The following is a 23,357-nucleotide window of genomic DNA, read 5'->3' on the forward strand; positions in this document are numbered from 1 at the left end:
CACAATAGCAAGATACCTTTCTCAAAAGATACATGGCATTTATGATTTTGTTAGACTGGATCTAGGGCAGAACCCCATGAACTAGATGCTTCTGTGAGTGGAATGTGGGTGGGTTTTTTGTTTTTAGTTTTGCTGATTCCTGCCTCCTTGTAGACTTCAAAGATCTGCTTAAAGTTTAAGCCCCACCTTTCTAAAACTGTGGGGTGCTTCACACACAATTTGTAATATACCATAAGGGTATAGTGTTTAAAGTAATGATTCTTCATTTCTTTCAACTTAAGTAATCAAAAATATTTGTTCAGAGCTCTCTAAATTGTTAAAGCTGAATTACATCCTGAAAACAGAACCATCATGTTTATCTTACCCCATTCAGACTGCCTAAATCCTTTACCAAGTGTTCATCAGTAGAGGCATCATAGTTGACTACAGCATGTTGCTTGTCCACACTACGTGACTGAAATATTTAGAAGATAACATTGTAATTTCTATTAATATAAATATGGATTAAGTAAGGAATTCATAAATCTTAGTTGTTTCAAATGACACCATGAAGCTACTAGGAAAAAGTTATGAGACTAATGTTGTGAAGGACTTTTAAGGTTAGAGAAGGGAAATTTAACCTGATACAGGGACTAAAAATAAAAGCCAATGGAATTGTTCAAAAACAGCTGACAGTGACAATTACTAGAAAAGCTGTTTATTTTAAAGGCTGAGATTTGCATAATCTGCAGAGAGGTAGTGTGACTGTCAGGAAGCTCAGCAAAACAGTGAAAATGATCAGATCTGGAGGGAATATTTCTATAGCTAGCTAGCTGTTCTTTTAAAATAGATAACTCAGTAGAAAATAGGAAATATTTGTTGTTTAATAACCTTGAATAATAATGGAAACAGGTTTGTGGGCAATAAATTATCTAACAGAAAATCAAGAACACTCTCTAAATTGTGTTCTCATCAGTATAGCATGTAGTGAAAAAGGTAATGTGAACTTCCTTCCTCTATTCTCCCAGCTATGCAGATAAACTGAACATACTAAATTTAGTTTTTGTTTTTTTTAAAAAAATAGTAACTAAACCAGAATTTTTACCCTGCTGGTGTTCATATTGGAACAAATTTGGAGACCTTGCCCAACATCCTTAACAGCAGTCTAACCTCCAAATTTTGAAGATTCCCATAACCTGAGATATGAATAAGCCTTTATCACATGTATATAACATAACCCCTTTGCTTCTCTGCTCTTATGAGCCATGATTAACCAGGAAGCATATGATGAATCACAGCTTTTCTCATCAAACTGTAAAACTTTGGTTACCAGCTTCAGACCAAGACAGGATATTAAACACTCCCAGTTTCCCAAATTGGATGAAAATGGAAAGTGAAGACTTCCTTGTTTGTTCATGTTGCAAAGGGGGAAACAAGGTGCGCACGAAAAATGTTTGTTCATATCTTGGCTTATTAAGCTCATCTGATCTGAACCAGTTCTGTGTCAAATTACTTGTATGAAAACATCAGGTAATGCTCCAAAAAGTAAAGGCTAAGAAGCTTGTTCATATTTCAGTGTATTAAACTGATCGTCCCAACCTGGCTGAGATTCCATCACAGCAACTGTTCTGAGAAACAAACTTTGAATCTGCAATACCCTCAACAGAGATCTATATCACTCATGACTAAATTGCTTAACACTAAGTGGCTGACTAGAGTACCATCCCTCTGATCTGGACATAACTGTGTACCTCTATGAAGTGTATATGCAGTTCTATCAGTCATTCAATAATTTAGAGAAACTAGAAAACAGGATTCTTACTTTATAATTCTAAGACTGCAAGTGCCTACCTGAAAAGATGTGTTTAACTGGCAGCAGCACAAATCTGCTTGAGTCAAATCTAGTCAAATCTAGTCACCTATAGATGACACAGATTGATTGCTACACTGCACTGTACTGATGTGCTCACTGAGTGCAGCGCTACTAGACTTCCCAGTAGCCTACACAGCTGCTTAGCCTAATTTTAACATTCCAGCAGAGACTGGTCACGTAAGATTTTAAAGCTATTTATCCATATTAATAATTTATATTATTTGTTGAAGACACTCAAATGTAGGTGAATGCTTGCTATGGAACACTGCTTTTGATGCCTTACTTAGATGGTGATTTATAATTATAAAAGCTACAAAGATGCTTTTAGTACAGAGGTGATTTTAATACATAGTACCTTCTACTTTAACCATTTAAGTGGTAGCCAAATTTACTTCACAAAACATGTGAACTAAGATGTAAAAAGATTCAGTTTTGAAGTCATGGGAAAATCCTATTTTCCTAAGCTTCCCATATAGATATGGGAGTATATGGGGAAACATTTAAATAGTACAGTACTAGGAACATGAAGGGTGGGACTCAGGGTAGTTGCTCCATGAATTGAAGAGTTGCACTTCTGGAACTACCATGAGCCTAAATCTCCTTGCAAAGCTTCCAGATGACAAATTATTCCAATAATCCAATCAAACATTGAAGCAATGTCTTTAGCGCTACTAATTTGTTTTGAAATTTGGAACAAACAGATCTGCAGCAGTGAGTACTGGATATACAGTGGTACCTCAAGTTACAAATGCCTCAGGTTACAAACTCTGCTAACCTGGAAGAGTTACCTCGAGTTGAGAACTTTGCTCCAGGATGAGAACGGAAATTGTATGCTGGCAGCACAGCGGCAGCAAGAGGCCCCATTAGCGAAAGCACGCCTCTAGTTAAGAACAGTTTCAGGTTAAGAACAGACCTCCGGAACGAATTAAGTTCTTAACCCAAGGTACGCACTGTATAACAAAGAGCTTTCCTGCATTTTACAGACAAACAGATGTGTAGCCTACAGTCTCTAGTTCAGGCATAGGGAAACTCGGCCCTCCAGATGTTTTGGGACTACAACTCCCATCATCCCTAGCTAACAGGACCAGTGGTCAGAGATGATGGGAGTTGTAGCCCCAAAACATATGGAGGGCCGAGCTTGCCTTATGCCTGCTCTAGTTCAAAGGCTTTGAAAAGGGTTCTGTTCCACGAATGCTTAAGATACAATATATCTCCTAGTCTCCATACTGCTACAAAATTAATATATGTATGTTCTGGAACTTGCTACTGTGTTAACAAAATTACTTTTTAGAGCAAAGTGTTTCATTATTTTAAAAAGTGTTTTCAGATTTCATTTTTTTCTAGTTCAGGACTTGAGGAAATAAAAAAATGGGGGAAAGGGATTAATCCTGATTTTTTTCTAGACCTTCACATTTCTATGAACTTTAATCAGGAATTAATTCACAACTATAATGTAACTCAAATATTCTCATATTGCTACCCAATTTCCTGCTTGTCTGAAGGCCTACTGTAGACAGAGAGGTTATGTTCTCACTTCATGATCAGAATGGCCCATAGGTCTATATGTTTATTACTCAGCCACATGTTAGACTCATGCCATGTGCACATGTCCACTAACTAAAGCAAACTAATACTATGCAGTCCCTATAATCCTGTTCTACAGTGTGGAAGAAAGATTAATTTATTAGAAGTTAAAGACTGGAGCAGCAAAACACTTAGCATTTCAAAATATAATCCTCAAAAAGAAATATGTATCAAGGGTATAAAATCTCAACTTCCAGCATTCACAGTTGGGAGAACTGACACAATTACCTGCAACATCAGCTCACAGTCATCTCTTCCCACAAAAATCATCTCTCGTGGCAGCCTATGACGGGTGCCTCCACTGCTCACCAAAAACCAAGATGTTAAGCTCATTTTCTGCTTAGCTGATAAATCCTCACAAGGCTACGTCATCCTGCAATAAGAAACAGATAAAGAGAGAAATATTTTATAGTTATTTTTATCTTCAGTTATTGTTCCTAATAGGGTTTGTATATTTTCCAACACAGAGAAGCTGGACAACACAACTAACACACGATTTTCAGCTATAAGGATAGCTTCACAAACTGCCTTTTCATACACAGATGCAAGGAAATAAACATGCACACCATGTGTGAAGGATACCCATCTACTTTTCCACACAACACACATTGGGAGTCTGCTATTATCAATCACAGCTGCCCAATACATGTACATAAATATGGTACATGAAAAATATACACATTTCCCACACACACTAATGCATTGTGAATAGAGATGGGGGAACCCGGGAAAATGGGGGGGGGGAGACCGGGACCAGGTTTCCCCCCCTGTTTTTCCCCCCAAAGGCTTTGGTAAAAACCCTGAAAGAAATCTGGGTCCCCCCATTTTTCTGTTCCCCCCAGGCCTTCCCATCTCTAATTGTGAACACCGTGGCTTAGAAGAAGAAGAGTTTGTATTTGATATCCTGCTTTATCACTACCCTAAGGAGTCTCAAAGCGACTAACAATCTCGTTTTCCCTTCCTCCTCCACAACAAACACTCTGTGAGGTGAGTGGGGCTGAGAGACTTCAGAGAAGTGTGACTAGCCCAAGGTCACCCAGCAGCTGCATGTGGAGGAGCCGAGATGCAAACCCAGTTCCCCAGATTATGAGTCTACCGCTCTTAACCACTACACCATGCATAAACATGAGCCAGTTTCTCCTCATAGATTTATTCAATTAATAGGGATGAATGCAAGAAGTTCAGTAGCTTTACAAGGCTGTAAAAAAATGATCATCGGTTTTCGGTAAGCAGAGGATGTTTTAACAACATATGGCAAAATTTATTTCAAGTAATGATTTCTGCTTCAAGGCTTCTCATGCTCTTGATGATACAATTAAAATGCTACCACTCACACACGAGAGATGCATCAGTACACTTGGGATAGTCCCAAGGTTTGCCAAAACTCCAAAAATCTTTAGGGGAAAAACCCAAGGAAGGAAACCCCAAAATAGCTCTGTACAAACTCAATGTCATAGAATGCTCACTGACAAGAGAAAATTTTGGAATGCTGCCTTCCTTGAGAAATTGACTAACAATGTTGTGACTACAAAAGGAAAAGCCAAGCCAAGCCAAGCCAGAAAAACATTATGGCACCCCTTTATTTTGTACACTATGAGTTCTGGTAGGGGAAATGGAACAAAGTGGCTAGAGAGGGAGGGAAGACACATATAGATTTCAAGAGTTTAGAACGGCTTTTAAAATTTTCAATAAAGTTTGTTTAAAAAAGAGAGTGTGAATACTGATCTCTCTCATTATCAAGGTATGTCATTTACAGATTGACGTAGAGACAGAAGAGAGTGCTGCCATTAGACATCAATGAGAAAATTCAATATTTTTATATAGGTAGGATTGGGTACATCTACCCCACACTATCCACCAAAATCATATACAAATCATTGAAACAGGCTCATGAGAACTGATCAAGCTCAGTCAGCATGCAATGCTGAGTTTTGGATGGGGTAGGGAGGAAAGTTAGTACAGTAGCGGTGAAATGGAATGAAATGACATTAACCCTAAACAGAAGTGTGCCACATGCTGTGCGGTTGCTACAGGGGCCCATGTGTTTTGCTTACCACCTAGCCTGATTTTGGGACAGCTCAAAATCTTGCTCGCTACTGTATGGCATTTTGGTTGACCTAATAAAGGTATTCTCCTACTGTGGATTTTGAAACAAATATTGTGCTGTGACTTAAAATAGAGCAGAATCTAAAAGATCTGGAAGAACACAAACAAACAAGCAGACTATACTTTTAGCAACTGGCAGGATTACAAATATGCTGATAAAAATACAACTAGCAGTGAAACATATTAAATTTAAAAATGTAAACCCAGATAACATTATATATTGATATTGAACAGGAAGGTTTTTAAAAATAAATAAACAAACAGAAACAACTAGGTCAGGACTGATTAATCAGAGCACTGTAGCAACTGTTGATGAACAGAATAAATTAAAATACCTGAGAAGGGTTTGTATATTTTTTTTATTCCTGGCAGTCATAGTAGCTTTAGGTAGCACTTGCAGAGATAAAAGGCTGATGGCAGCCTCAAACTTTACTGCTACACCTAGCAATAAGCGAACTGGCAGAATAGTGACAGATTTGCAACCCAGATACATATTTTAAACGTCTTCTTAGAACTCTTGTCAACCTACTGTATAAAAGCTGGTTGAAAGAAAAACCAAGAACACAATCCTATGCATATTTACGAATAAGTGGGTCACGGTGGTACTTGTGGTCCAATCCACACCTGTTCAGTAAGACTGAAACCATAGAACTGGTGGGAAATCTCAGGATCTGGGGCTGAACGCAGTTGTCTATGAGGCACTTGAACCCTCCCCAGACCACACCTATGCCCCCCTAGGACACACTCCTCTAAGGTACTATGCCCTGTAGTTATTTTGCCTGGCTGGAATGTGTCCTGAAACTGTGCTCATTTTTCTAGCACATGCTTCTAGCACACATGGACATGTGTGTGTGCAGTGTGTGGCCATAGGTGCAGGAGTGCTGGATTGGCTCCACTACCATACATGTACTGCACAACTTCCCCACTCAGCAGCAATCCCACTGTTGGCAAGCCAGGTATGTTATATATAAAAACCTGTGACTGAAATGTAGCCTACTGTACAAAGGTAGGCGTCATATCCATTGTTCTGTCCACTTTTTTGTCCTTGAGCTGAAAAGGTTTCCCCAGTTCTGCCAAGTAGGTTTTAATGGAAGAGTCGAGTCCATTACCAATTATCAAGTGCAAACATGCATTGCAAGGAAAATACTAGATGGACCACTATTGTCACTCTACTGTACATAAAATTGAAAATTCCTGAAAGAGCTGTATTTGGTTCCCTGACAGAAACAGTAACATAAAAATGCAGGTGACATCACACTGAATTTAAATACCCAACATTAATGCATGCACACTTTTAATGGAATGTACTAACCTAATAAAAAAGCGTTATATTTCGGCATGTATTGCAGTTTTCATTTGAAGGGAGGGGCACTGTTTTTACAGCTTTGGGAATTACATTCTTTAGCTGCTTTGTACATAAATTATTTTGTTCAAAAGTGTGTCAAACAGATGATACAACAGCTGCAAAGCTGCCAATATAATCCACATAATTCAGAACTTTAACTCCATATTCTGTGGGTGTAACCCAGTTTGGAAAGAACAGTTTCTCTGCCTGCCAATATTTGAGCTAAAATATTATCAATGGAATTATTAAAATATGAAAACCACACCACAGAATATGCCCTTGGTTGTGGTTGGGGGTTAGAAACAGCAATTGCCCAACACAAATACACATGATCAAAAGTCCGCAAGCCTTGAAGACAGGTGACTTAGTGTCAAGCAGCTGTTCCTATTACTTTGGAACATTTGGTCCAGCAGCAGCAACATTTTGGTCCCTCACCAAAGATCAAGTTCTGTCTAGCCTTGAAACATGTAAAGTAGGCTAAGCTAAATGTCACCTAATCAACTTTATGGTTATATGGAAATTTGAACCTCAGTCTCCATAATCCTAGTCCAGCACTCTATGCATTACAGACAATGGCCCAAGACACTGATGATTGCTTATGCTCTTGTCTGGAGATACCTACAATTATACTCAGTGGAGTACCTTTGCTCATGACTGCAGCAAAGCTATAACAAGCAAGCTGTCTTCACTCCTGCCCTAGCTGGCAGAAGACAGCTTGTTTCTAGCTCTACAGCAGTCAGGGGCAAACATAAAACCATGATGATATCTAAACAAACATAGATAAACTGTTACCTACAGAGTATTCAAGTTATATTTGACTGCTTCCAAATAATGCCCCATAAACTGACGACCCTTCAGTTTGTCTGGCGTGCAGCCCTTATTGGTAATGACTAGCTTCAACAAAACTTACACAATCATAGCTGCCAAGTTTTCCCTTTTCTCGCGAGGAAGCCTATTCAGCATAAGGGGAAATCCCTTTAAAAAAGGGATAACTTGGCAGCTATGTACACAATTGCAAATCTGTTCCAATTTGAATCACATGCCAGTACAACTATCTAGAAAGGCAGGAGTGAGGGAGAAACATGTTTATTAGTTTTTATTACATTAGGCAATATTTAGCTGATGCAAGTACTGAGTAAGAATGCATATTCCTTTTATGAAATAGTTCAGGAAAAGACTCTTTTCAAGGCAAATTTTAACATTAGCCCATTTCTTGAATTACAACGCACACCGAGAGCATATAAGAACACGCCCGACATCTGTTTTGAAGTATCTGGTTTTTTTCAATTATAGATGACAACTCCTTTTGTTTACTGCTCTCATGACAAAGACTTCATCATTGGCCAATTATTTAAATGTATCTCATTTTTCATCTCTTAAGACCAACTCAAAGCCTATTGCATTCTCAACTCTGCCTAAATTATTCAAGACCCGATTTTTAAAAAGCCTTAATTGGTAGATCTGCAGCTTGAGATAAATGAAAGTGAACATACAAGAGGAACCTAAGACTTAGTACATTATTTGGGATTTAGGGGCCAAGAGGCCAAGTGATTGCAGCTAATTCCACTACCTAACCCAGTCAGCTAGTTGCTAATTCATGCACTGCCTTAATTCAATTCTGTGGTATGTATGTGTGTTACTATTATCAAAACAATATACAGTACATAGAAAAGGGGAGGTAGAAGTGGTAAGGATGCATGATATTGCAAACTCATTGTAACTGCCTAAATTCATCATGCTTCTCTCTCGGAGCTTGGTGTCTATTTCTTTTCTTGAAATAAAGATCATGCTCAATTTGGAAACTAATTTTAGTTCATGGATAATCTTTGATCACTTCTTCAAAGCAGAATTTGGGACTTGCTCAAGCAGATAGGAACCTTAAAATAATACTGTTCATAACTATGTAAATTCTAGTTATGCAACACAGATTTGTTACTTATTACTACCGGTAGCTTGTTTGCCAAATAATTTATAACTATCTAAATAAAAAAAAGTATCAATATTAATCACCAGCAAAATCTCACATACCCAGCTAGTTTGCCATTACGAATATTTTTCACCTTGTAGGTTGATAGGTTGATATGAATCCACAGTGTATCCAAATTCTCCCAATTTACCTTACCTGGAATACATATTTCAATAATACTGAAAACACCTTAGAATGGATATCACTTTCATCAGTAATACATCAGTATTTCCCTGGTCAAGTTGGTAAGGTCAAGATTATGTCTTTAATTCTTTTCATCCACTTATATGCTACTGCGTCTAAAGGTAATCAGATTACTGCATGCACGTTGTGCCATGCAATGGCATAATAAGCTTTCTTCCAATTGCCCAATTTCCACCTGATCTCTCATTGACAGGACTATATTATGTTTGTTCTATAAAATTAAACAAATATACAGGGATTTTCATAACTTTATTTCTTTTGCACCAAATGCATGTTTCCACTAAGATTCCTCACTAATATAGGAACAGTGTTTTGGAATTTATTTTGAGGTTCTTTTCTTTCATTTCCCTTCCAGTTTATGCAATATGCATTGGCCTCAATCCACCTGACACAGATTTATTTGTTGTTGTTGTTGTTTTAATTACCACACCAAGTACCCTGGACAGTGTGGACAAACCATCTACAACTGAGTAACTGAGATTGTGCACCAGCCACCCCATAGCACCTACTTCTACACTGCCTCAGTCTGAGGATGTGGCTCTTACATAACCCTTGAAGTCCTAACAATTTTATTCTCCTGAAGCGTCACCCACTCCTGCTCCACAATAATGCATGAGGGTGTAACTGAAGAATAGACTACAGGCCCTTAAAAAATAGCAAACAGCTCTCACATGGGAGGCAGAACCACGGGGAAGATCAAGCCCTGCCACTGCCAGTCTTATCAAGGCTTCAGATGATTCCAAGCCTTTGTTCAGACATCTTCTCAAAAACAGTTAGCAGGGCCCACGGGGAGCTGCCCAGGGTCCTGATTTACCTTACCTCGCCCCAACTATGATAGGAAGAATCTTTGGTATTCTTTACTAGTTTCTCTGAAGGCCCCAAGACCCAGAAGAACAGGATAATTAGGCGCCAAAACCTTTCTCATGTTGCCAGAAATTTGTAGGTGTAGAACCCCAATGCTTAATTGTACCAGACACATCTGATACCCCATGTCATGTTTACTTGGCTTTGGCTTGTAATGCTTTTGGCTTGTAATGCTCGGAGCTTGTAATGCTTACCTCAAGGAAGTGCTGAGCACTGCAATCCTGCTCCCCAATAAATCTACTGTGGGGTTAACTCCTCCAAAACCAGCAGTTTTCTTTTGCAAACACAGTCTATTTGCCTAAAATCCTTCAAATGGCCAAATATCTGTGAGGCTTGCAAATAATCTGTGACTGTTCAGTGTGTGTGTGTGTGTGTAAGATCAAATTCTCACAGCTCAGAAATCAGCCAAGATATCCCAGTTTTGGAGAATATTACTCAGATTTCAAAGCTGATCTAATCTCAAATTTTGACATCTGGATTAAAAAAATTGTGAGGAAGGTGTTTTACCAAGTGATATATCATTGTATTATAGATGTTGTAGTCCAGGCATCCCCAAACTGCGGCCCTCCAGATGTTTTGGCCTACAACTCCCATGATCCCTAGCTAACAGGACCAGTGGTCAGGGATGATGGGAATTGTAGTCCAAAACATCTGGAGGGCCGAAGTTTGGGGATGCCTGCTGTAGTCTGTTGGATTGAGCAAAAGACAGCCCTTTTTTCTGTGTTCTGGTCATTACTTCACCTACAAAGCATGGAATATGATTAATGAATAGGTTTCCTTAATACCTACCAATAAGCCTTCTAGCTAGTATTCATAATAAATGTAAGCATCAGACCATTAAGCAGAAGCTTAAGCAACTATTTTACAGTCCGATTTGAGCCAGAGACACAAAACTTCTTAATTGTCCCCCATAATAACATGTTTTAGTTCATATAAGACCACCAGAATTAGAAAGGAAGACCAAAGCACAATTACATCAACTCAAAAGCAGAAACTATGTTTAACGGCTGAGCCCCCCCCCCTACTTTACAAACAAAAGACTGCTTGCCTCTTTGCCAACATCCCAGAACTTTCCCTAAACAGTGGCTGTTTCTGGAACAAGGACCCTAAATTCTGATGTTTATCTGAAAGCATTTCTGACCACACAGGAATGGTGTGTTTCTTAGAGGTCCTCAAATATACTAAAAATGATGTGAAACAAAATTAAAAATCAGTCCTACCAATGATGTGGGACAGAAAATTTCTCAGTCTGTTTTTAATATTAAATGCTGTAACCCACCCTAGGACCTTAGAGTGAAGGGCAGGTAATTAATAAATAAATAAATAAATAAATAAATAAATAAATAAATCACAGTACTCTCTTTTCATATGGAAACTTTTCTATTTCACAAATTCATTAACAGCGAACAGATGCCAACTGCAAATAGGATATTAGATGTCTGACTTTCAAAGTTTTTAGGTTTGTTTACTAAATATAAATAAAATGAAACATGCTAAGTGATGCACATAGAACAGTCTGCTTAAGAAAAAAACCTCTGGTATTTCTGCTGAATTTTAAATAAAGGTAATGTATTTACTTGAATTTAAAATTTGCCTTACAACTACATTAAAGAAAACATTAATGCGACACTAATGAATGAAAGTACAATATGTCCATTTATAAATATATAATTTTAAATTTACTTTTTTCAAAATATCAAAATAATTGCAAACACAGCAGTGACACTCACTTCACAGTTTTGCTTATACCCACTCTTTAAATGGTTAATTTGCAGGATGCCATAACACTATTTTCTAGTATTTAACCAAATGATACCATTCCGGTTGCAAAATAGCCATCAACAATGAAGAATATATTTAACAGAAGGCATTATTTGTGCCTCAAGTTCTCTCTTCAAGCTGTATAATCATTTTTTTGGCTAATACAAAAAAAATTCAGAAATATTTTTACAAATATATTTGTCCAAAGGTAATCATTCTTCCTTGTAGGAGACAGTTCCTACTGAAAGACAGTTCTTGCACTGAATGAAGTTTTTTTAGCAGCTTGACTATAAAGTTAACTCGGACGGTAGCCAGATTCTGCACGCAGATCTGCAGGACCAGTCTTTCCCCCCAGAACAAGACAGCCATTGGAATAGCAAACTCGGTATTGGACTGTGGGAAGTAGTTCCTCCGCTCGGGTACGAAACTGAGAACTTTGAGCAGCACCAGGGGAAAGGCCAGCTGGACCCGCCCTCTGGAAACATAGCCCCTTCAAACTCATAGACTCTTATATCCACCCCGAATGACAACTCCCATAGCCTTGTAAAGCATTTTTATTTTTAATAGCTGGTATATGACCGTAATAAAGCTTGATTGATTGATTGATTGATTACTGTACATCACTTAGAGACATAGGGTGTTGGTATATAAATTGTTGAAATAAAATAAAACAACTCCAAACCATGGAATTAAGAGTGGCTTGTCTGTTCAGCATCCCCATCTCTCGCTACAGTAATCTCAAGAGACAAAGCAATGACCATTACCTTCTGTTTATCACAAATTATGCTTTGCTATAATATCTGGCCAAATAATAATAAAACCCTGGAAACAACTGCCTAGGCAGATGTGTTTCAGCAGGAGAAATTCTTCTTCTGAGGCTGCTTTTGACATGCAGATCTGGACTAATTTTGATTTGACTTCTTCAAGCTCTCTAATTCTGTTGGAGTCTTGAAGTTTTATCAGAGTGCTGGTAACATTTATGAAGAGCTAATATAGCACAGTGATTGCAAGCATGAGCTATGACCTGGGAAGTCCCAGCTCAAATTTCAGCTCAACTATGAATTCACTGGGTAGGGGTGAACTCATAACAGCAAGCCTTCTGGATCAAACCAAAAGACCCATAAACTGCAGTATCTTTTAAATTTTATTGTTTAAAAGCACGATGAATAAAAACACAAATATACATAAGAAGAATACACAAAGTTACAAGTTCAGAAAAAAAGAAAAGAAAAAAAGAGAAAAAAGAAAAAAGCTATGAAGCCTTATCTAAAAAAAACATTCAAACCAAGTCTATCCTCTAGGAAAAAAAGAAAAGATACAGAATATATACACTCATTACCTTTGTACACAGATACTTCCCATCCCTTTTGTTATACATTTTTATCTATCTTGTCTTTCACAGGTTCTTACTAACAGTATCCTTTTTTCCTTTTTCTTATCCATTCCAATCATTTCTAATTTTCTCAAACATCATTCGATATCCATGAGTAGAGAGTTATTTGGATAGTATATTTTAAGATAATTTTTGTACACACTCCACTCTTTTGTAACCTTTTGCACAGGTATGTCTCTTATTGAATCGGTCAGTTTTGCCAATCTTATATAATTTAACATCTGTATTTGCCAATCTGTTGTTGTGGGTAGCATCTCGCTTTTCCAGCTTTTTGCCACCAAGATTCTTGCAGCAGTCACACCATATAGGAATAAAGATCTTATTTCCTTTTTTATTTTGGGTGGTATTATGTTTAAAAGGAACATTTCAGGTGTTTAAAATGTCATTTTAAACATTTTCTTTAACTCCTCATATATTTTGTTCCAATATTCTTTTATATTTTGGCAGGACCACCACATGTGGTAGTATGTACCTTCCTCTTTTTTGCACCTCCAGCATCTCGGACTTATTCCTCCACATAAACTGCAGTATCATGTTTGCCAAAGAGGCCAAGCAGATGCTCCATGAAATATACAAGCAATGCATGAAACAACAGCCACTCTGCCATTCTTGTTTTTCAGCATCTGGTATTCAGTGGCAAAATACCTTTGAATATGGAAAACTTAAGCATAACCCTCAAAATCAGATTGTATTTTAGAGCTCCATATCTGTACCGTTAAGGTATTCACTTGGTTCTTTACACAACTTGCCAACATGGGGAGCCTGTTTCCATTCCAGGGTTACAATCCAGATAAGACCCCTTAAACTGGAAATCTGTGATTAAAACCTTATACTTAGGGACACAGATACAAAGCAAGTACAGGGTGGTGTACAGTAAGTTTTACTTAGAGTAGACCCATTAAAATTGATGGGAGTCACATAACATGCCTTGCCAGCAGAAGCCTGATGCAAGGACTATCCCCATCTCCTGCCCCTGCACCCACCCCCCAAATTGGTACTGAAACAGCACACATGGGAGGAGAGGGATTGTTCCACAGGCAGAATTTTTGTCATAGGGCAATGTTGACTTCCATCCAATGAACATTAATAAGTTCATTATTTTCAGTGTGTCTACTCTGAATAAAACTTATTTGAATACCATCCATATTGTCTAGTTTGGCCAGTACTCCCCATCCATATAGTTTGTACTATACTAATGTATACCTTACAGGATTGTAGTAAGCAGGGTGGGGGGGTTTGCTTGTTTTAAAAAGGCTTTAATATTTCAATTATTTTCAATGGGTGGGATTCAACTAATGAGTCCCATCAGCGTTTCGAAACCATCCACCCTCCTCGCTCCCTGAAATTGGCTCAAGTGGGGTCTTGAGAACTCATGGAACAGCACTCTGACAAGCCAAAATGCTTATCCTGACAGAATGAGTACCTTAGAACAACAATGAATTTCTCCATATTTTCTTTTTTTAAAAAGCAGTTTAAAAGGGAATTAGTATTTAATACACATATATATCAAACAATAAACATAAAAGTGAATCATGAATCATAGCCATCTATTAAACACCATGTTAACAGTGAGAGAACCATGTGGAGATCTGTCTTCTAAGATTATAAATGACACTATAATTAATTTATTATATTTATAACTGTAGGCTTCTTATAGGACTGAGAGACTAGAAAATCACCAGAGTCCAGGATCCAAGAGACACCATCCTGTATCTTACTAAAAACCACTGTCTGGAGATGATAATGGGCTGGATGAGGACCAATAAAATGAAGCTGGATGCAAATAAGGCAGAGGTTCTGTTGGTGAGGAGCTGACAAGTTCCTCTGATTGGTAGACTGACTGTTCTAGATGAGAATGCACTCCCATTGAAAGATCTGCATAGTCTGGAAGTATTTCTGGATCTATCTTTGTCACTGGGTGCTCAAGGGGCCAGATGGACCTCCAGCAACAATGATTCCTGGACCAGGAAAGTCTTGCCACAGTGATTCATGCCCTAGTAAACTCATGCTTTTTAGTGTCATATTACACCTATAATCTGTGATTTGCATGCCACCTATTCATTTTTGAGTCACATATAAGGTGTTGTGATTTACTTTTAAAACCCTAAATGGCTTGGAGGACAAATACTTGTGAGTAGAGGATTGTCTCTCCTGGCATTTGGCAGTCTTGCTATCTGAGGGTGATCTTAGGTTCTGCCAATGGGTAAAGTCTGAGGGTGGGTGATTTCTCAGCTGTAGCACCCTGCCTGTGGAATTTCCTGCCTTCACAAGGCTCCTTTGCTTTCTATGACCCTCCAAGGTTTGAGCAACTCAGTTACTGACAAGCATACTTTCTAACCACCTCACCCCTCTATGACATTAGGAAAGCTTCAACAGAGGCTTCATCAACACCACTGCAAACAAATCTTTAGGTATAGTTTAAATTACTAGTACACAGTACTAGTACTTGTTCACAGAAAGCCAAATGTAAGATCTGTCACTCAAAGCACATTAATACTCAAGCACTGGGCCTTGATTTGAGCCAATCAGAACCTAATTACAAGTATAAAAATGCTATTTATCACAAATTTATATTAAGAATAGTGATAGTTGTGATAGTCATGACGGTAGAATTTAAAAAGGGGGTAAAGATATCAGCCTTTTTGTGTGGAGCTGTTCTCTACCATTTTCTCTAGAAAAACAATGGGAATATGTAAAGTCACACAGGCATTTAAATAAAAGAAGTACAGCAGAGACAATGAAATATATAATATATAATATATAAAGTGGTAAGGAAAAGGAGGAAAGAAAATGACATGGTTTGTGCAAATTGTAGGAAATTAGGGAGCTCCAGTTCTCAAAACAGAACAAGAGCTTCAAAATCATTTAGCTAAAACAAAGATTTATGCTAATTACACTATCTTTACAGACATTCTCTCCACCCCTCAAAAAACGGGAGACTTTATGAACTATGAGACCTTTTTAAAGTTCCATGAAGATGAAGTATTCTAAAGACTACTAGTAAGAAAGTGAAGCAGCTGCTATTCTACCAGCACTCATGGTACAAATTATTCAACCACTGTTGAATTTTGTTGCTGGACCACATACACCAGTCTGGCCCGAGTGTCCAAAACAACCACCATTTTGTTTCACAGATGTATATAGATAATCTTATGTTAAATATAATTCATTGCCCTAGAATACCCTTTTCAAGTGCAGAGTAGTACCAGTGTGATACACTAGATCAGCACAATCCTAGTCATAGTTTAGGAACTTGAGTGCATTGCTTCAAATAAATATTTTATTAAGAATATCTTTTGCACTTAATGAATGTGAAAACAATTGAATCAAAGGGATTCCATTTTAGATAACAGATTGTCTGGTTACACTGAAGTTCTGCTTTGCTTTGAGCAGCATATTGTATTTGCTTTGGTTATACAGTACACAATATTGTTGGAAGCACTTGCTTAAAATTTGTTTAAAAGCTAACAAGTAGCTCAAATAGCAACTTATTTACAATGCAATGACTGCATGCAAGTATCATATTCTGAATAGTTACAGCCCATTTTTAATGTATTTAACAATTTCCTGATCAGATGCTGAGGCAACAGCATGCCTGATCCTGGAGACTAACTAGATCAAGTGAATCATAAATGCACTGGAACACAATTTTAAGCAGAAACGCTCCTCTTCCCTTCCCCCATTTCTAGCATCAGGCTCCAAGCAATGAGTGGATGAGATCACAAAAGGCTCATCTGTAGAGCTGTCATATGGTTCTCAGTGGAGTCAGCTTCCTCTTTCATAAAATACTGGATATTTGAAAACCAGGCTAAGATTTTTATTGCCTTTGTAACCAATCCATTTCACTTCCAAGAAAGCTGCTATGACTACACATATCTCATTCGTGCACAAAATGAATGACTTGCAATGATGCCTTCCACAAAAGGCCGTTACTTTCCCGGTCTGTGTAGTTTTCGAGAAGCCATATGCATTTTCCTAGGGATCCTTTTCATACACAGAAGACCACAACGGAAACGAATTCACAAAACAATTATCAGAAGGAACATCAGCAGAAGGGAGGGGGGAAATGTGCATGGAAACGTAAATCCATGCCTCGTTTTCGATAAAGGCTGCTTACAGTCAGAGCTGCATGCCAGGCTGAAAAACAGAAGCTTCAAATTACTTAGTATTAGTATTGTTATTATTACACACACACGCCTTTTCTATTTTTCGGCCAGATGGTTTTTGTCGTTGTTGTAGTTTCCTAAACGAGGGCCCGTAAAACGAATCGGAAGCAAATGGACAAATGAGAATCCACAGTGGAAAGGGGGGAGAGAAAGAAGGAAACAGATCCCAGAAAGCAAACGCACAAAGCAAAGAAGCTGCACTCACGCCCCTTCTAGACATGTTTTCCATGCAGAATTGTATGTAACCTGACGAGAGGAGAACGGGCTCGAAGCCTCCACCCCACTGAAAAGAGCGCCCGGGGGGAAGGTTTGTTATCTTGGGGGAGGAAGGGGAGGAAAGAGGAAACAGTGGTTTTAGTAGCTCCATCTGTATCCAATCTGGGCCATTGCAACCCCCTCCCATCGCCTCCATGCAGGAGCCGCCGCCGCCTTCTCTGTGGAGTCCCAGAGGGACAATGCTCGGCGGGCAGGAATAGCAGAAAGCCCCGGACGGGAAACGTAGCATTGGAAGAAGTGCTCGGAAAAGAGCCAGTGTCACTGAGGGGCATGCGAGGAGGAGGGCGAGGGCAGCAAGCAGAGGCGGAGCGGGAGGCATACAATGCGCCGCATTTAGGGCTCCATCCCCGGCCGGGAGAAGGGAAGGCGCCGCGGCGCTCGGGCGGAGGGGTCCCCCCGCCCGCAGCATCACTCACCCCGCTTGGGAAAGGCAAAAGCGCTGGCTCACAGGCCCACCATCTTCTCCACAGAGGAGGACGCGGAGGGAGGAGGAGGGGAAGGGCGCTCGCGGACTCCCCGCCTCTCTGTGCCGCTTTGGCTGTGTAAGCAACCGCTCGAACGTTATTCCCAGCATATAGCGGCTAACGGCGCGGAACAGGGGGAAGCTATTGCGCAGGCGCCGCCTCAGCTCTCCAGCGCGGAGAGAGAGAGGAGGGGGGAGGGGAAATGAAAAGAATGGATTTGCAGCGCCCCAGAACGGAGCCACTGCGCACGCGCACTTCCGAGCAAGCAGGCTCGCACTGCGCAGGCGTCCTGTTCCAGACAATGGGGAGGAGAGGTGGTGGTGGTGGTGGTGGTGATAACAACAACAACAACAACAACAACAACAACAACAATAAATAACAACAACAACAATAGTCGCCATTGGGAAATAGAAATGTAGAGTTTGGCGGATACGTTAATGAGACGAGAAACATAATTTGCCCCATGTGATCGCTGCACATGCTTTGCTTCTGCGGTGGGTGTGAGCGAAGAGTAAAAAACGCGTCCGAGCGCGCGGTTGGGTTGAAGTGTGTGTGTGTGGGGGGTGTATTGTGCGCACGACCTCAAACGAGGATGAACGCACCTATTGTGGTACCGATGGCAGCCGCAGACGTATTGTTCTACGTTGTTGTGGTACGAAACAACTACAAGTCCCAGAAGCAACTGCGGCGAAGCCTTGTGGGCGTAACGCCATAGTAATGGCGCGTTGCATGCCGGGCACGGGAACCTGGAGCGCTTTCTGCCTCTTTAGCGCCGCGCGAGGCGGCGGGGCTTCCCGTCAGCCTCAGGGGGAGATGTCGTTATCGCCTGCTTCGTGGCAGGCCTGGCTAGCGCCTCCTCGCCCTCCTGCTCTGTCACCAAACGGGTCCTAGATAAAGACCGTTTCTTGGTTGTCTAGCAACGAGCTTCCTCGTGAGAGGCGTCGGAAGCGCGCCGCTCCCCATTCTGGGAGTTGTAGTCCCTCCGCGTTAACCGTTCCCATACTGTTGAGCGTTAGTAGGAGCCAGGCTGGACTACAGAGACCGAGAACCACCGGGGACAGCCTAGAAAAAGGTTTACCTCACACGCCTCCCAATGCAGGGCTGCCCTGAGTCTGCCGGGGCCACAGAAAGAGTGGCGGCGTGTAGCCCGAGACCCGCATGGGGACGCTCGCCGAATTACTCTCCCTCCATGAGGGAGGCCGGAGGGGAGTCGGGCTTGGCGGAGTCTCTGGAGCGGTGTCAGGAACGCCTGCACGGTGAGAGAGCGAGAGGCGGGAGGGCAGGTTTGGCTCGCGGGTCCTCCTTTCAGACCCTCCATCCCCCCCCCAATGAACTCCTGTCGCCCTCCTCAGTCCTGCTCAGCACCCACAGATCCGCCTTGCAGCGCTTCAGGGATGCGTCTCTAGAAATGTGCACCAAGCCAAGCCCGTGGCCCTCTATGGGGCAGATTTCTGCAGGCGTGGTGGGGTGTGCCGCTTTACACTTCACGCAGAACTGTGTGCATCGGGCTGAAAAGAAAAGTAGCGGATTCTCAAAAACTGCAACTGCCAGCTGTTGGATATTTGGTCTGTCTTGGGTTCACTGGTGCATTTTGTTTTTTGTTTAGTTTTTAATCGAGATGACCCCTCTTCCCACTCTGTATACCCCATATCCTGACCCCTCTGTCCTTATGTGGGAAAGCATGTGAGACTCTCCCATGCCCTGAAGGCTCCTTAAAGGCCCTTCAGGGTCTCCCTTCTGATAAATGCCTTCTTATTGAGGAAGATGATTGAGTTGGTGGTTGCTGTGCAAGTTGCACTCACTCTTCAATGAAACTGATTTTCTTAATCCTTTTTTAGTCTGATTTCAGGCCTGGCTTTGACACAGAAAGTTCAGTAGGAGGTGTGTGACCTGCTGATTCTCCTGAACCTCTGTGCTGCTTTTGATACCACTGACAATGGTTGTCAGGCTGACCAGATTGGGAATTGGGAGGCATGAAATGCTAAAGCTAAAAAAAGTACACATATTCTAGACAACATGCGAGTTATCTCATAGCAACTCCCCCCCTTTTTTTAATAAGCAGCACAAGTACCTTTTGCTCCTGCTTGAGTGATTTCAGTAGATGGACTACAAGTGGGAGGCAACTGCTTGACTTCATTATATTAAGGTTGTCCCCGCCTCCCTGGCTCACACACTATTTAACATCTAAATTCAACCACTGAATGAGCTCATCTGTACCATCTGTACAGTATGACATCCTCTCTGTTCTCTTTATCACACCCAAGTGATGCACGGGACGGGAAGTATTGAATGTTTGGAACCAGAGGTCAGCCAGGAAGGTGGTGTTCAAGCTGTTTGGATAGTGTTGCACTTCCTCTAAAAGAGTGGTCCCAAACTGTTTCCCCCACAGACCACTTGAAAAATTGCTGAAGGTCTTTTCCTGCTTGTTATAGCAATTGTGATGTCCTAAGTTAGATACAGGAGGATTTTAAACTGTATTGTTGTATGCTACCCCAATTTATGAGCAGTATGAGATTCCAGGGTTTGTGTCTTTATGATATATGGTTTATTTACACACATACACAACCTGAGCCTATGATGCAGGGGTTCAAAGCACCCTAAAAGGGCTTTGCTTCTGTCATAGCCGTGGCTTTAGATTCAAACAAAAATCAAGAATTGCGTTTGGGAACCCTTGCTGTAAAAGAGCAGGTTTACTACTTAGGGTACCAATAGATCCACTGTTTTAACTGGAGATGCCAATGACATCTGTGGTACCCCAACGTTGCTTGGTGCATCTGTTGTGATACTTTCTGGTAACCACTGAAATATCACAATGCAATTATGCAAGGCTAACTGGAACTGACTTTGAGGAACATACTGTGCTGATGGTTAAATTGCTGTGCTGATGACTGGTCCCATTATTTAAAAGTTCATACTATTACCCATAAAACCTTAAATGGCTTGAGGTCTCACTACTTGAATGGCTGCCTTTTTTGACATGAGCGTGCCTTAATATTTTGTTCATTAGCAAACACTTCCTGCCATCTAAAGTTAGGTGGATGATGACTGGCTGGGAGTATATGTTTTTTGTTGTGGTGACTTCTATTTGCAATGCTCTCCCTAGGGAAGCTCACCTAAATACCATCTTTGATGTCTGTGATGATTTTTTAAAAAAATCTGCCAGGCCTTTTAGTATGTTGTAAAGTAAGTTTCTGTGCTGTCTTTATAGTACTATTGGATTTTATTGCTATTTCTGTACTTTCAATGTTTTTATGTGGAATTTTTGTTGTATTCATTGTTCTTAAATTGAATACCCCAACTGGAGTCTTGCACTGATAGGTAGTTTATAAATTAAGTTTTTAAAATTGTTCAATGTTCACCCGTTGACCACTTTACCAGATCTGCTATGCTTCTGGGGTGACCTTTTTTCAAAAGATTTAGAAATGACAGTTCATTCCTTTTGTTTTTAGGCAAAAGTTTATCTAATTAAGCTACAGGAACATGAGGTTGTAAAAAAGTTATAATGCTAACTTAGAACGAGGTACTTGGCAAGGCCGCCTGCCATGTCCACTGCTGTTTGCACTTTTTCTGGAACCCTTAGCTAATATTTCATGAAATAATAATCACATATCTTAGTACTGTATCAAGTAGGGCAATGAAGAGTTCAAAATTGCACTTTATGCTGATGACATAGCACTGATGAAATTTTCATTCACTGACCTTTGTGAGTGTTTTTAGCACCCTCGGTGAATCCAATTACAGTATAAGTAACCCCAACCCAAAAAAGCACACATTTTCTTATATAAGCAGAAAAGAAAGGCCATGCAGAGTAGACACTCAGAAGTACCTAAGACATACCATCAACAAGAAAATATGTTTATCTTTTTGCAAGTGCACAGCACAACTGTTGGAGGCTGCTCCTCAGGTATGGCACTGCAATTGTTGATTTCCTGTTCCAATTCCCACTTGTTCCTGCAACACTGCTAATGACGTCCACAGTAGAGGAACCACTGGGGCTTGCAGATGAGATGGATACAAGTCAGACAGGTGGGCAGTAGATTGGCTATATTATGCCAGTTTGGTATTGTATAGGCTGGGTAGCTAGCAAGCCAGAATTAGGGGGGCTAGCTAACTGTCGGTTGAACTGTATGATGTTGATGCAGATTTTATGAAGCAGCCAGCCACACCCATATTCCTGAGTCCTTTGGAATATTGAGCTGCTGATTTTAAACTAGAGTGGCTCCCTAAGCATAATTTGGTTATTGTTGCAGAGCCACGTAAGATGCATATATGACACTTCATACACATACCAAAAAAAAGGGGGGGAATACCTTTTAAAAAATAACGAAGATTCATAGTTGCCACTGGTGCAATAGTGAACATCTTTGTGGACACCTACCTGTGCTGTAATCCTGTATCTACTTAGCAGAACTCAGTTGGAATTATTTCTGAGTAGACAGTGCTAAAATTTGCATTGCATAAAATTCTGAAGTACTTTGAATTTTAATCCTCTGCACTAACCGAACTCAGTTGAATTCTGTCTTACTTCAGCATATAGGCACAAAACTAGGTTTTATCTTTAGAATATTTCTTCACAACTCTATAGGGTTGCCATATTTCAAAAACTACAAACCAGGTCACCCCAAAGGTTGTTGACCTTTTTGTAGGAAGACCCCAAAGTTGTGATTTTTCTGTTTGCTTGCCGAAGATCCAGGACATACCATGTTTAGAGTAAGAGAAGGAAGGCAAGTTTATAACTATTTTGTGGGGGAAATGAAGTATATTTATAATATATTGGTGTAATAAAATACAAAAAAAATGTAAACCCACTTATTTTCCTAATCATAAGCTATTTAAGCAATATATATATATCCTGTATAGTTGTATATTACTATTGGAAATATGTTTTTTTATTCTAATATTTTTCTCTTCCTTAGTTATTTGTGTTGGTTTCTTCTATGTTTGTTGTATTTAAGTATTAACTTTGCTAATTTCCATAGGGTTCTGATGGTCAGTCTCATTACCTATGTTAGAACATCAAGGAATGTCTATATAATTATGATTATATTGCTGTTGTTCACAGATCGCGCTACTAAAAGCCACGCTCAATTGAAGTATGCCCTTGGTGAAAAAGATCTGGCAATGGGAGAAGGTGCTCAGTTATTTTCTAATACAGATCCTAATGAGAGTGAGAATAAAGCTTGGCAGGAGCTACAGCACAACCATGCAGGTTTGAAACTTACGTTTTTGGGTTTCGTTTCCATTTACAATGGCACTATTTATAATGTATCTTGCCGATTTCTTACAGTTAATCAACTTAAAGCTTTATTACGACAACAAGAAGAAAAAGAGACTGAAACATCCCCATCGAGGAGGAGGAGAATGTCACCCACAGTA

General features: G+C 40.1%; 2 protein-coding genes across 7 annotated transcripts in view; one reads left to right on the forward strand and one right to left on the reverse strand.

Moving 5' to 3' along the window:
- CEP170 (centrosomal protein 170) overlaps nt 1–18,195 on the reverse strand; it is a 70,655-nt gene extending 52,460 nt beyond the window's left edge. For all 6 annotated transcript variants that reach the window (XM_060272878.1, XM_060272877.1, XM_060272876.1 and 3 more), the window contains exons 1-3: nt 17,934–18,195; nt 3,665–3,809; nt 365–454 (exon numbers count right to left, since the gene is read on the reverse strand). In XM_060272878.1, coding sequence (XP_060128861.1) covers nt 365–454; nt 3,665–3,769 — 195 coding nt within the window. In that variant the 5' untranslated portion in view covers nt 3,770–3,809; nt 17,934–18,195. The remainder of the gene's footprint in view (nt 1–364; nt 455–3,664; nt 3,810–17,933) is intronic.
- A 573-nt stretch (nt 18,196–18,768) lies between these two features.
- The window catches only part of SDCCAG8 (SHH signaling and ciliogenesis regulator SDCCAG8), a 92,725-nt gene continuing 88,136 nt past the window's right edge, over nt 18,769–23,357 (forward strand). The window contains exons 1-3 of the mRNA XM_035108353.2: nt 18,769–19,237; nt 23,044–23,190; nt 23,269–23,354. Of these exons, the coding sequence (XP_034964244.1) occupies nt 19,075–19,237; nt 23,044–23,190; nt 23,269–23,354 (396 nt within the window). The 5' untranslated portion in view covers nt 18,769–19,074. The remainder of the gene's footprint in view (nt 19,238–23,043; nt 23,191–23,268; nt 23,355–23,357) is intronic.

The sequence above is a fragment of the Zootoca vivipara genome, chromosome 3 (genome assembly GCF_963506605.1).
Source record: "Zootoca vivipara chromosome 3, rZooViv1.1, whole genome shotgun sequence".
Lineage (NCBI taxonomy): Eukaryota > Metazoa > Chordata > Lepidosauria > Squamata > Lacertidae > Zootoca > Zootoca vivipara.